Genomic DNA, 14,133 nt, shown 5'->3' with positions numbered 1-14,133 from the left:
TCTATGCGGTTTGATCCCTAGGAGGAGGGCACAGTTAAAGAACAAGAGGTAAATATACTCGAGTTAGAGGTAAAAGAATACGTTGTCGGTTTCTCGAATTAAGTTTTTTTTTTTTTCTATAAATGGGTAACTGCAATTTAATAAAATTGGAGGAAAATGTAGATAAAACACTTGTTGTTGGTTGGACGGTCTCCCCGCTATAGTCCAAATTAAAAGTTCACAAAACCAGTTTTACTACTCTTCTCTTCTCTTGGGACAACGTAGTACCCGTCTCTCTCTTTAACACACAAAGAAGAAGAAGAAGAAAAGTTCATACAGAAAAAAGATCCAAAATTTCCTACAAACGTCGTCTCTGAAATTATAATCCTCAAAAATCAGTTATTGGGTATTTATTTTCTTGTTAAAAAAACAAGAGTTCAGGAAGAAGAAGAAAAAAAAGGGGAAAAGAAACGAGATCCCTAGAAAGCCGGCAAGTATGGCGTCAAAGGTGATGCCGTCAGCGTCAACAACGCCCAATTCGGATCGTTCTCGTTCTCGTTCTCGCCTTCCCCAAAACCCAACTCCTTCTTCTTCCTCTTCTTCTCTACTTCACTCTGATCCTTCTAGAAACTTCGGTTCTATGAACATGGACGAACTTCTCAACAACATTTACTCCGATTCCCCCGACCCTTTTTGCTCTGCCTCTGAAACCACCGCGCCTACCCCCGCTGCCGCCGGTGGTGATGGCCGTGATGTGGGACCCAGTAAGACTGTGGATGAGGTGTGGAGGGAAATTGTATCAGGGGGTGGGGGTGGGGGTGGAGGTGGGGTGAGGCTGTAGTAGGGAGCCAGAGATGACTTTAGAGGATTTTCTGACCAAAGCTGGGGCGGTTACGGAGGAGGACGTTAGAGTCCCGGTGATCGCTCCGCCGCCAGCCACGGCGGCGCCAGTTGCAGGAGGGTTTGTGGTGGATAACATGGGGAATTGTCAGTTTCCGATGGCCATGCAGAATGGACCCCTCATGGGATTTGGAAATGGGGTTGTGGCTATTGCTGGGAGTGGGAGCGGGAGTGGTGGTAGTGGCAGAGGGAAGAGGAGGTCAACTGTTGAAGAGTTGCCGCTTGATAAAGCTACACAGCAGAAGCAGAGACGCATGATCAAGAACAGAGAGTCTGCTGCTAGATCTAGAGAGCGAAAGCAGGTCCCTTTTTTGCTTTTAATACCCTATTTTATTTGTTTTCTGGCCACTTTGGGGCAAGAATTGAGACATGCATGTATGTTTTCACTGAAATTGCAGGCTTATACTGTGGAATTGGAGTCTTTGGTTACTCAATTGGAGGAGGAAAATGCAAGGCTTTTGAAAGAAGAGGTTAGTTTATTAAGGTCTTCTAGAATGAGATAATTATCTTGTTTTTTACTAGAGAAACTTTGCTTGTTGTCGGTCACCAGTAACAAAAATCATCTGTTTTGTAACGCCTCGTTGGGCCAGCTCTCTGTTCACTTCATTTTTTGGTTAAAGCTTTTAGCTTTATGAGTTCCAGATTCACTGCTCTGTAGCCTCACTTTTTTCAGCATGCCCAATAAATGCTGTTCGATCTCTGTGTACTTGGAGCATGTAAAATTAAGATTGTTTAGGATGATATGTTCTAAGAAATTTCTAAATGAACCCATTCTTTGGCTGAATGCAGGCCGAGAAGAATAAGGAGAGACTTAAGCAGGTATGACTTTCACTCTTTTGCTCTTTAATATACCACTTTGGTAATGAAACTTTAGCATGCATTAGAGTGAAATTCTTGTTGTATCTCAGTCAATTCCGAATTGGTTTCTGTGTTCTTTTATCCAATGAATGCAGGCATGCTTCTAGTCTTGCTGTGTCTTGTTGCTTGCAGTACCCTTAGTACTGCTTTCTATTTTCTCTGGATGAGCTGAGCTCTGTATTTCTCCGCCTCTTTTGTAACATTGACTCTGTTCATTTCTTATGCGGACTATTTCTTGTGGCATTATTGCTTGATGCTAGTCATGCTCTTGTGCTCCCATCGAGGAATTTAACAGATTACCTGTGCACATTGAACTCAAAAGTTATCTGTACCGCACTATTTTAAGGTTGAGGATTCAGGTAACGGTCAAGCAGGTCATGAATGACTAGCTCTTCATGCGGAAGTCCTTTATGCAACATTGACAAATGATTCACATGACTCCTTGTAGATCTTCAGTTCTCCGACTGTAGAGTTATCCATGAGCAATATAGATTTATGAAACAGAAAATCAAGCACATCGTGATTGGACACATATGTTGGTATATATTTCTGCAATGATCTGCATTTTAGTCGTGATCAACTCCTTCTATAAGGTCTTGGCACTTTGTTTTTCCGTGTACTCAACTTCACAACCTTTTTGCATCTTTTTTCCTAGGGAACTTTTGAATTTGAGTTGCTTTTAGAGCCAAATGCAATAACTAGTGGCAATTTTAAGAAGTTCTTTTCTACTGTTGATTAGAGACTTAGTAAAACTATTCCAGTCTGAGAGTACATAAATTGACAGCCAGATACATGTAATCAATTCGCGAATAATTGTCTTTAGCGGAGGCGGAGCTAGCTATCAGGTGCGGATTCCGCCGAGCCCAGTCACTTTTACTTTTACACTGTATTTATATTAGGAAACTCATTAAATATGTACAAATAGTTAATTGTGAACCCAGTAACTAAAACGAACTATGGATTTTGTGGCAAATTCAGAACCCATAAATTTCAAATTGTGGCTCATCTCTGGTCTTTAGTACTTTTTTCCACTATGTATGATACTCCTCCAAATTTGTTTTTTCCTAACTCTCTTTTTATATTTTCAATGAGGTTAAGCAGTTATACCTATATATGCAAATAAATGTATCGTTCTTGATACATGCTTAGGCATCCTCGATATAAGGTGTCTGCACACATTGAGTTAAAGCTTGGAGATGACTCCATGAAGTTCTCCATTGCAATGTTTTGCAGATTTCTTGCTGACACTTTGCATGTATGAAAGAGAAGTTCTGCTCCTTAACCACCAATCTTATGCTATGTTAATGTCAAATGTAAAGGTAGGTTGATGCTTGTATCAGGGTAGGTTACCCTACATAACACCCTGTTGGGTGCTGCCCTTTCCCGGGCACTGTGTAAGCGCGGGATGTTTCGTGCAATGGGCTGCCCCTTTTTTTTAAATGTCAAATGTAAGGGTCAGGGAGGTTGAAAAAAGAGATTCACTACAGTTTTTCCATTTAGGAGTTGATATGCAACTTGCACCATGAGATGAAACATATCAACCTCACTGTTTGATGATTTTTCAGTCAGAAGGTTATTTCTTCAGATCCTTGCACTTAATCAAGATGAAGGCTCTGGTTTCTTTTTCCTCTGTTCTCCTTTTAAAGCAATCCTTGTAACTTCTCTTACTAAGATCAAGGCTCTTGTTTCTTTTTCCTCTCTTCCCCTTTTTGAAGCAATCCTTGTAATTTCTTAAACAACGATCAAGGCTATTTTCTTTCCTTTTTCTCATCTTCTTCCCTTTTTAAAGAGTCTTTGTATTCGGAATGGGGTGATAGAATATAGTCTAGAGGACTAATGAAAGAGAAGCTGCTGTACTTTGATAATCTATTGGGTGCTCTGGTGATCCCAGATGCAAAATCTGTTTTTATCTAATTCTTCTTGCATGAGAACCTGAATCTGATTCTGATAATCCTAGTATTGATCACTAAAAAAGAAAAAGAGAAGATAGTGCTAGTGTTCATCACTGGCGTTGCATTCTTATTTTGTTATTTCAGCAAAACTTGTTACTGGAGACATCTTAAGCTGTTATTTTGCCCCTCAACAGAAAAATTTGAAGTAAATATAATCAGAAAAGTTATATAATGTGAGAAAAGGGAGAGATATTAAGAAGAATCGAAAATGGGATTTAGGGAGAAAACTGGAAGAGCTGGAAGGTTGACCAACTCAGGATAAATCATTTAAATTTAGGTACGACTATCTTAATCTTTTAGTTTATTTTTGTGCAAGCAGTTACGGGGTTTTATGGGGAAAAGAAAGTGCAGGGTCTTAAAGAATTACACCAAATTGTACCCTGCTGTCCATTATCTTGTATGGACGTATATATCAAATTCTAGAGATTCATATATTCCTTTTTAAGCCTAGCTTTAAAATGAAATTTGTACATGAACTTTATATTTGTAGTCTGAATAAGATGAGTTAGGAGGTGCTTTCAGTTGATTGATTGTATCCTTGTCATCTCTTGGTAACATATTCTTTCTGAACGTGGGTTCACCTTTGATCACTTTTCATAATATTTCCGTGCAGATTATGGAGAACCTCATACCAGTCGTAGAGAAACGAAGACCACCAAGAGTTCTGCGGAGAGTTCGATCTATGAGCTGGTAGGTCGTCTTAAATGATCCAAAACCAATTGATGTCAGAATCAATGATTGTACTGCTACAGGAGCTGCAGGAAAGTTGGAGGAAGAGGTTTTTCTGATTACCAGAAGAGTTTAGGCCGTACATAGTCTGCAGTTAACTTTTTAGGTGACAGAACTGCTAAGAGCCCATCTCCAAACCGAAGATGACGAAAGCTGCAAAGTTCTTTCATGAATGTCTTGTGCATGAATGAGATTTATGTAAGCATTAGGCTTATGCTTGGCTAGCTTTTTATAGTTTGTTGACGTAGTAGGAGAAGAATATACTGTACTTTAGCTTCCGCAGGCATATCATGCTGGTTGCAGGGAAGATTGATGAACGTGGACTTTGTTTATACTAACTGATGTTGCAGTAGTTTCTGTTTTTTGGAATAAGAATTGGTCTTATGAGTATTATGTGCCAAGTTTTTAAGTTCTGTTGTACTTTCACTGGATTAGCGACGATGGATTTAGGCATTGAATGAAAAGCCCTTCTTCTCTGTGTCTTTCAGTTGATGAAATGGTGGTGGTTAACTGATTATATAGATTGAGAATTTGTTGGTGGAAAGAAGTGCATATGCCCTCTTTTCTCACCCCAACTGAGAGGGATTGAAAGTTCACAGAGGGGTAATCAGTAATCACAAATGAGGGAAATGATGTTTACCTCTCTGCTTCTACTTTCACTACTCCAACCTGCCCTTTTTAGTCCTACAAAACCCACCTTGTTGGTAGACTTCTGGAGAAAAGGCAGCGCTAGAGTGATAGGCTTCTGGGCTTAGCAAATACCGACGGGGAAATGACACTGTATAGCTGCTTTCAAAATAATAGTCGAAAAATTATATATATATATATATATACACACATTTTGTATGCTATAGGCAAAAATTACATAAATTTTATATACTTTTTCGGCTACCGAATATATATAGTTGTTGTCGCGGGCTAAAAGTAAAAAAAGCTCAATACCAATTTATTACACTCCAACAACAACAACAATGATCCAGTATAGTCTTACAAGTGGGGTCTGGGAAGGGCAGTGTGTACGTTGATAGAATAGCTTGGAAGTACTGCATTTTTAGCAGTTTACGGTTCTTTTCGTAGATTGTCATATTTGTAGTGGATTTCAAATTGTCAAACAATCAAACTCACCTCCTATTATTGAATTGTGATCATTTTATTTAAAAGTTTGAGCAGTTAGGGCATGATGGCTAATTCAATTGCGCTCTCTACTTAACTGTTGAATATAGTTGCACGACTTCTTTCTACTGTGTATTGCGGATAGAAGAGTAAGACTGCTTATGTATCATTTTTATCGAAAAGGTAAAAAACCTCTTTTTTTTCTCAAAGCAAGTTTACACCGACTACAGTAGTGCCATACGTTATAATTTGATTCACTCTCCATTCTCTCTTGAATAAGAAAGTTCACATTGATCCATGCATATAACCAGCTCTCTTTGGTTTGTAACACTTATTTCAATTAATACTTTTTGTTCTTAATGTGTTCAATTATATAACCACTTTCCAAAGATTCAAATTGCTAGAAATACGATATGATACACTTACCTCGTCTTAGAATATATAGAAGTTTTATCGCCAGTGTGTATTAGTTCTTTTTTCTTATGCCAAACATGTCAAGAAATTTGTTGGAGAGTAATGTGGAAATATCTCAAAACCAAGATTTGCTCTAGTGCCCGTTTGGACATAAAATTTGATGGAAGATTTTGCCAAAAAAAGTTCACTTTTTTTCGAAATCAGTGTTTGTTCATAAAATTTCCAATTTAACAAATTGCATCATGTCTGACAAAAGTCATATCAGAATTCGGAAAATTTCAACAATTCAATATTAACAAGATTTTAATTTCTCTCTTATCCTTTTGCTCTGATCCTTAACTTTCCACCAATAATTTTGAATATAAAACATGCATACCTAAGCTCATTTTGGTAGTCATTAGTTCAGAGTGCTTCACAAATATAAAAATAGACGGAGAACTCCAAGTTTTATTAACTACTCATTAATTGTCTAAGATGTTAGTTTACTGTATAAACCATAAATTAAAACTCATTATAGTCATGCTCCAATTTAACAATTTTTATGTGCCTTGCTCCAGGCTGTTGTCACATGGAATTCTAACCCCCTCTAGATAGACCAAGGTTTAGGACTTTAGGAGGGGCCAGCAATTACTGCTCAAATTTAATGTGCAACCCATCTTATTGACATGTGGGATGACTTCATGCTGCAAACATGTGAGTCTGGCAGAAGATAATTAATTATTTAATGAACGTCAGTTTGAACCAAAAATAAAATAAAATAAATGAAGACAATAAAACAAGGGTGTCAACTTCAGCATAAATTGAGGTAAGGTATGTCAATTATTATTAAGGTAACATGAAATATTCAGGAGTTGCTTTCTTGAGTGTTATGTTGCCCAGTGCAGAGGCAACAATCCAACATCCACTGACAGTAAATGTCCCAGATAAGAGGTAACTTAACCTGCAGATATTGTAACATGACAGGAATTCCAAATTGCAGAGACAGTTGCCTTATTTCTTCAGCCAAAATATAGAATGGGAATTGCAATGCATAAATATAGTAAACCAAGTAACTGTATCAAGTGAGGCTAAAACAAATACAAGTATGACTGACTGCTGCAAAGGTAACAAAGGAGTAAATTCAATTCAGAACCTTTTACCAAGTAACTACTATGGGCATCCCGATGTACTAAGCTCCCGCTAGGCGGGGTCCGGAGAAGTGCCGGACCACAAGAGTCTATTGTATGCAACCTTACCCTGCTAAGAGGTTATTTCGACGGCTCGAACCCTTGATCTCTTGGTCACATGACAACAACTTTACCAGTTACGCCAAGGCTCTCCTTCGTATTGAGTGACTAGTGTGGATTCACTATAATCAAATTGACAAAGAAAAAACACCACTATCACACTGAATGCTGCATGCTTAAGTTATGCTTAAGTGCAAGGGTATATATCACTTGATTACTGCTGGAAATAAATAGCCAAGAATACTCACAGATACAATCACACAAACAAGGAGGTGGTAAAATAGCCTAAAATCTTGCATTTCTTACTGCTAAAATTCTATATACATAACTTCCAGTCTTTCCGTTAATGGATTCTAGTTGAGAGTGCACCATGTAACGATGGAAATTTCTGCTGGGCCAAAATGACTGTTAGATGAATTTCCGTATATGGCACAAAACAAATGAGGATTTGGTAGAACATACTACCAGAAAGATACGCCTTAATCTAAAATAAATATCACATGAAAAGAGAATAAGGCCAATTGAAAAGACATTATGAACTTGAAACTGTTAATTCTTATCTCAAGCTCAAATTTCTCTGTCATTGACAAATACAAGGATTGCTGCCTTATTCATCAGTTAATATGCATGTCACTAAGGAGATACAACAAATAAATAGCATCATTTAATAAAAGTATAATCATGATAAAACACCATCCCCACCCCCTCCCAGAGAAAGGAAAAAAAATGAAAAAATAAGCCATCACAATCCAGAAAAATGAAAATGGAAACTGGTTTTACATATGGTATACTTCTCGTACATACAAACAGTTACCTGCTTAAAACATAGTTGCTAGATATGTATCCTTTTTTTTACTTCCTTAATACCAGCATAACCAAAATAGGGATGTATATGAAATTTCATTTTGTTAGAAGCTGTAGTCCAACATAAACGCTAAGGCTGATTTGCACTTCCCAGGAGTTCAAGACCCTCGGCCCGGCAACTCATAATTTTTCTAAATACTTCCTTTAAATGGCGTTCTAGTGGATCAAGACCAGTCTTTAGAACTTCACAGACTGCTGATAGATCTTGACCACCCACTTTAACTTCTTCCATCTGATCGTCTGTCCACGGTAACTGAGCAGAGTCTATCAAGTCAGTCAATTGATGGACACATTTCTCAAGCTGATGAATTTCCTTCAACAATCCATTTGAATTGCGGCGTTCTGGCTTCTTAGCTTCATCCATTATCCTACCATGAAGCAACCAAAGGGGATTGCTCCATGAAAATTGCCTTGGTATAGCAAAATGAATTTGGAGGCTCCGATCCTGACAAGGGACTGCAGCAACAAGAACCCACAGTACAAACAGGAGAATAAAGTTCATTGTAAATATAAGGCTCGCTATCCCATTCGTTGCAGCTATTTCATTTCCACGGGGAGCAACCAAGTGGCTTGCAATTGACTGGAGCTGTTTAGATGCTGACCAAGATTGAGACACGCTCCAAGATAGAGATCTTGAGTGCCCAGAAGGACGACGCTGGTGATCCTTGGTCTTATTATGGCGTCCAAAAGAACGGTTCCTCTGAGAAAAAACAGATCCAGCTTCTTTCTCTTCTAGCATCACAAGAGCCAAATCCATCAGACTCTTTCTAGTCCGGCGGAGCTGACCTTCGCCAATCATCTTTTGTCGAGAATCCAATGCGGAAACCACAATTTCCAAATGCTTATGCCAGAGACGAATCTTACCAATCCCATCACGGGCTGCATTGCAAATATCAAGTGCTTTTATAGTTCTATCAAAGTAGTCAGACAGAAGCTTATCTTGAGGCGATTTCAAGAGGAGTTCCTTATTGTTGCACAAGAGGATTCTGAACTCTTCCTGACAACTGGTAAACGCATCTAGCAACTTGCGAATCCATGCAATGGAAAGGAATTCATCAGCAGAAGCAACCGAGAGTTCCTGAAATCGAGTGGACACTAGTTTTTGAAATGCTTCCTGCTCAATCTCCTGGACATTAGAATCATGGTTCAACTCCAGGGAATGAACCTGTTGTTCACTTCTAATACTCAAAATTGAACGACGGAACGAGGCAAACGGCATCGAAGAACCATGACTATCTGAAGAAGGCATTGTAATCCAATATACAAAACCTCCTCAGAATCTATTTCTATATCCTAAATAAAACCTCCTCGGAATCTTAAAATCAGCTCAACTCAGAATTAAAATACCTTCAACCACTGCAATTTACATAATACCAAACAGGAAAAAGACCAATCAGTTGACAAAACAAAAAAAATGGATTAAAAACAGCATTTCCAGGTCCCCATATTGCAATCCCAAAATTTCAAAAAGAACACAAAAACAGAAACAAGATTACACACCATAATTTCAGCAAAAAGCTAAGTACTATTAATAAGGACCTTTTTAACCGTTTGAACGGTTACAATTCCGAACCAAAACCAAAACCCACCTCAAATTCAGACAGGGAAATAACAGAAACCTCAAGAACATCGAATTTCATGCATAAAAACAGCAAACCAAGATCAAATTCAATACCAAGAATTAGATCCTAGGCAACAAACTCCAAAATTCTCCAAAAAGACTGTAACTTTGAACAAATTGAATGATTTTTTTTAAAAAAAGAAATGAAACATAAGAGAGGAGAAAAAGAATATAATACCTATGAAGAGCTAGCTGGACATGTTGAAGCAGAAAGAGGAAAAAGAAGAAAGGGAACATATATTGAACCCTAGAGCCTTATGGACATGAAGGCCCCCTTGCCTTTGCTGTTGACACTAAATTTTGGGTTGCAAATCGAGACGTATTTAAGAAGCAAATGAGAAAAAGCAAAACCAAAAATATGGTTAACAAAGAGAGTTTTATTTTATTATTAGAGGTAAAGCATGATTTCTTGATTTACGAACTAGAATGTTTTTGGGTTTTTTGCGTTATGGTGTTTGTAATTTTGTTCTTATTGTATTTGAGCCCTTAGACTTTCTATTTGTTGTTTTTGTCTTCGTTTCCTTTTTCTTTTTTCTTTTCTTGTGCTATTTAACGTTTTTTTGCCTTTATTCTCTTTTATATATTCTCTTCGTTTATTCTTCTATTTATGATTCTTACAATATATCACCATTCATCTCGGTTACCAGTGTTTGCTTCCTTCTTACTCCATTTGGCATCTTTGTACTTGATAACATGTAAAACGACGTCTCTAATTGAGAATATAACATTCAATAACAGTAGCGGAAGAAGGATTTTTACCATGAGAATTTAAAAAATAAACACGCGAAACACCTAAAGAAGTTCAATATATATATATATTCGGCTTAACCCCTTCCGCTCACCTAGCTCTGCCCCTTTGCATATATACCGACTATATTTGACTCGAAAATAATATATGTTTACCCGTAAAACGGTACAGTTAAATTTATACGTGGTTTACAGACAAATGAATCGATTTGATCATAAAATGATAAATGAATTAGACAAAAATGTAAGACTTAGCGTTAAAATCGAGATAAGACAATAGAGATCTTGAGCACCAGAATAAAGCTTTCGGAGGTAGTAAGAGCAATATAAATAAGCAAGAAAGTAAATTGTTATTGAGCTTTGAACAGAGTATAGTGTATGCTTGTCAGAAAATTACAGTCCTTACAATGATGGTAGAGCTCACTATTTATAGCTACACTTAGGGAACAAGGTCCTAGGATCAAACTCCTCTTAAATGACAATTATGAGGGCCATTGAAGAATGTGCAACGGTAGGCAGTGAATGTCATATTCTCTGTAACGGACCGTGCACTTAATGCTGTAAAATATTCTTCATTGAATGCTATCGAGTGGCAGGCATTTATTTTGCCTTTGTGAATATCATTCTCTCTGGTAACAAACAAGATCGTTGCCTTTGGACCAGACTGTCTTCTGTCTTCGACTCCATGTGTCGCTTTCTCATGCGATCATTAAATATGAATATATTTTATCCTATAAAGATAGTCCCTCTGCTTTCCGTCATAACTTTGTGTCACCGAAAAGTTGGTAGAAAAACCTTTCTTGGCAGGAAATTCTCTAACCCCCTCTTAAAATTTATGACGGCTGATTAGACGCATATCTCTTCGCATTTAATGCCCCAAATATGCGTCATCCCACGATACAATACCACTTTTGCCGATTATTGAGGTAATTTTGACCACGATTACAGCCGTCTATTCCTTTACTTATACACATCAAACTTCTCTATTTACACTTCATAATTTTCCAAACTTACTCAAACTCTCATTACTCCACTCGAACTTGTCTTCAACTTTCTCTAATCTTTTTCTTCAGAAAAAACCCCTTTCTCTCTTCTAATAACAATGGATTCTTCTTCTAGAAATTCTAGTTCCTCAAAGAACAAACGCAAAGATGATGTTGTTCCTCCTACGGTGAGCACCATTATCCCAAGAAGTCTTGTCATACCCAAAGACTTCGATGAGAAGTATCCTTCTGCTAACCCTCGCACGTGGGCTTTTGGCATGTATCCTTCTTCCATCCGTCCTTTCAGCATATCTGTTGTGAAGAAAGACTGCCATTGCCATGATTTAAACATCACCGCTCCTGACCTGACGGAGCGGATAACCTTACCCAAGAAGGGTTTCACATATTTTTATATGTATCCCTTCACTTTAGAGTTGTTCTCTCTAAGTGGGGAGCTTGACTCCGTCATCGTGGAGTTCTGCATCCGCTACCAGGTATGCCTGGAATAAGTAAGTCCTTCTATGTGGAGAATAGTTGCTTGTCTCGGGCTGCTATGCCAGGAGACGGTAGAGGAGCTAACCCTGGCTCGATTAATGAACCTTTATTCCCCCAAGATTTTCCATGAGGGAATGATAAATTTCAGCAAACGTGGCCATCATGCTCTGCTAACCAGCATGGATGATGATAATTAGTATGGATGGATGGAACGGTTCTTTGCAGTTGCCACCAGGGACCTCATTTCAGCCACCGCTCCATCCTTTCCGGAATTATAGAATCGTACTCGTAAGTTCATTATTTGTCTCGTCTTCTAGTTAAAGATCACCCAGTGTTGTTACTGACCTTTCTTTCACTTATTTCAGCAACTCGATGGACTCCACCGAGGGTAGGGGTGTGCATTCAAATCTGTTTATCGATAAATCGAATCGATTATTTGTTATCGGTTTGTCGATATCGGTTTATCACTTTATCAATTTCGATTTCGATTTCGAAATTTTTATTTTCGAGTTATCGATTTCGATTTTGTCCTCTTCAGTTATCGGTTTATCGATAAACCGATAAGATATACTAAAAAGACAAAAAAAATTACCTTTATTCTATAATACCCTTTCTTTTACCCTAAATCCCTACCCTATTATTTCCTCTGCCACATTTAAGGAATGATCATATTTAAAGCTCAAGGGAATGAACTATGAAGTTCAAATTAATGGAAAACAGAATTAGGCGTGATGATGTATTTTATTATATTATCTTTTTATACCGTTGGAGTGTTGGTGGCATACATTTGGTGGAATCCCGCAAATTTTCTTATTGGTGTAATCGATAACCGAATTGATAAGCCCCAAAAATCGATAAATTAAAATCAAAAAATCGAAACCTTATTGAAACGATAACAATAAGCATATGTACAAATCGATAAATAATTATCGATAAGGGTCAAAATCGAATCGATAAATCAAATGCACACCCCGAACCGAGGGTCAAAGGCTTGGATCAGTGGGTCCAAAAGAGTTTGGATATCACTACCCCCGAGATCCATACGTGGAAAAAACTAGCCCTTAAATATGGGTGGAAGGCCAAAAATCATGGTAGGTTGAACTCATATTTTTTTTCCTTTCGTGTAAGAAAGCATTCACTTGTTGAATTTAGGTCTACCCCAGGGTTCAGTTGTCGTCCCCGAGGAGGACATTTTGGCTAATCTTGCTGACGCGGAGAGACTGATGCAGGAGGCTTTTACCTGAACAGGTATCTCCAGGCCTACTTTTGGTGCAAGTTTTTCTTCTCGAAGTCCTCGGCCGGAGAACAAGCAACCAAAAAGGACACATTCCCCCGCGGTCGAGGGAAATAATAAAAGGCAAAGAGAGCCACGCCCGAGCCGTCTTCGGATGCTTTGATGATGACTGTCACGCCAAAGCCAACCATAGACACCATGATGATTGACGATGATGGAGGAGCCAGTATGAGGGGGCTTCCCTACATAGACGACGACCTTCATCAACTCCACAAAATTCTCAATCTGTTGAGCTAGGTACGCCAACCGAGGACCATACCTCGGCACTTTGAGAAGAGTATAATGTATTGAAAGATGCTAACTCTTGCTTCCGAGTCCCAATCTCCATGACCGGTACCATGAGGCTGAGTACCGGGTCCCTTCCATCTTCGATTGATAAACAACCACCAACTAGCATTGCGTTCACCGCAACTGCTTCTCAGCCTACAATGCCATCAACTTCATCTCCTTTTTCTCCCACTCTGCCTTCGCCACCAACAAGTGCTACATCATCTCTACTGGACGTAATTGCCCGAGAGGGGGGTGTCCCTCTTCCAAGTCCCCAGTTCATGGGAATTTGGGGCAGAATTATGTTGTCCCCTCCGAAGATCCCCAAAGGAGGAGGAGCGTCACCCTTTTGGTCTCTATCGGCTACCATCTGCTATCTCGGCCAGTGTAACTTGCTAACTATCTAAAGACTTTGGCTTTAGAAAATGATAGGGATAAAATACAGACTCTGTCTCGAGAGCGTTTGTTGAACAGTGCCATGCACAATGTAGCAGTGATAGAGCTTTTGTTTCCTCTATTGTTTCTTCTATCTTTGATATGGAAAGGTTATTTGTATTTTTGTTTTGCAGGCCAACTTCCTTGCTTCCGAGGGCCTTCAAAAGCTGATTCATGATAAGGAGGAACATACCTCCAAGCGGGATCAACTTTTGGTCGAGCGAGACTAAACTACTGCTCGCCTCTCAGAATTGGA

The 14,133-nt window shown here is 38.6% G+C and overlaps 3 protein-coding genes across 4 annotated transcripts; 2 read left to right on the top strand and 1 right to left on the bottom strand.

Annotated features, from left to right (window-relative positions):
- The first annotated feature begins 475 nt into the window (after nucleotides 1-475).
- On the top strand, nucleotides 476-820 carry LOC138873572 (bZIP transcription factor 23-like). The gene has a single exon (XM_070152045.1). It carries the CDS (start codon nucleotides 476-478, stop codon nucleotides 818-820), a length of 345 nt encoding a protein of 114 aa, XP_070008146.1.
- On the top strand, nucleotides 790-4,808 carry LOC104232351 (bZIP transcription factor 12-like). 2 transcript variants are annotated; one of them, XM_070167102.1, is made up of 4 exons: nucleotides 790-1,181; nucleotides 1,278-1,349; nucleotides 1,669-1,698; nucleotides 3,824-3,966. In XM_070167102.1, the coding sequence occupies exons 1-4, from the start codon at nucleotides 834-836 to the stop codon at nucleotides 3,836-3,838; spliced, it is 465 nt and encodes a 154-aa protein (XP_070023203.1). In that variant the 5' UTR covers nucleotides 790-833; the 3' UTR covers nucleotides 3,839-3,966. The 2 variants fall into 2 exon arrangements, with proteins under 2 accessions (XP_070023203.1, XP_070023198.1); XM_070167097.1 differs by lacking the exon at nucleotides 3,824-3,966 and adding an exon at nucleotides 4,303-4,808 and having other exon boundaries at nucleotides 794-1,181.
- A 3,005-nt stretch (nucleotides 4,809-7,813) lies between these two features.
- LOC104232349 (protein BYPASS1-LIKE-like) lies at nucleotides 7,814-10,014 on the bottom strand. The gene is made up of 2 exons (XM_009785530.2): nucleotides 9,835-10,014; nucleotides 7,814-9,391 (listed from the first exon to the last, which is right to left on the bottom strand). The coding sequence occupies exon 2, from the start codon at nucleotides 9,282-9,284 to the stop codon at nucleotides 8,106-8,108; it is 1,179 nt and encodes a 392-aa protein (XP_009783832.1). The 5' UTR covers nucleotides 9,285-9,391; nucleotides 9,835-10,014; the 3' UTR covers nucleotides 7,814-8,105.
- Between the last annotated feature and the right edge of the window lie 4,119 nt (nucleotides 10,015-14,133).

The sequence above is a fragment of the Nicotiana sylvestris genome, chromosome 1, assembly GCF_000393655.2.
Source record: "Nicotiana sylvestris chromosome 1, ASM39365v2, whole genome shotgun sequence".
NCBI classification, from domain to species: Eukaryota; Viridiplantae; Streptophyta; class Magnoliopsida; order Solanales; family Solanaceae; genus Nicotiana; species Nicotiana sylvestris.
Note: the sequence above shows the minus strand (reverse complement) of the source record. Positions and strands in the feature narration are given on the sequence as shown.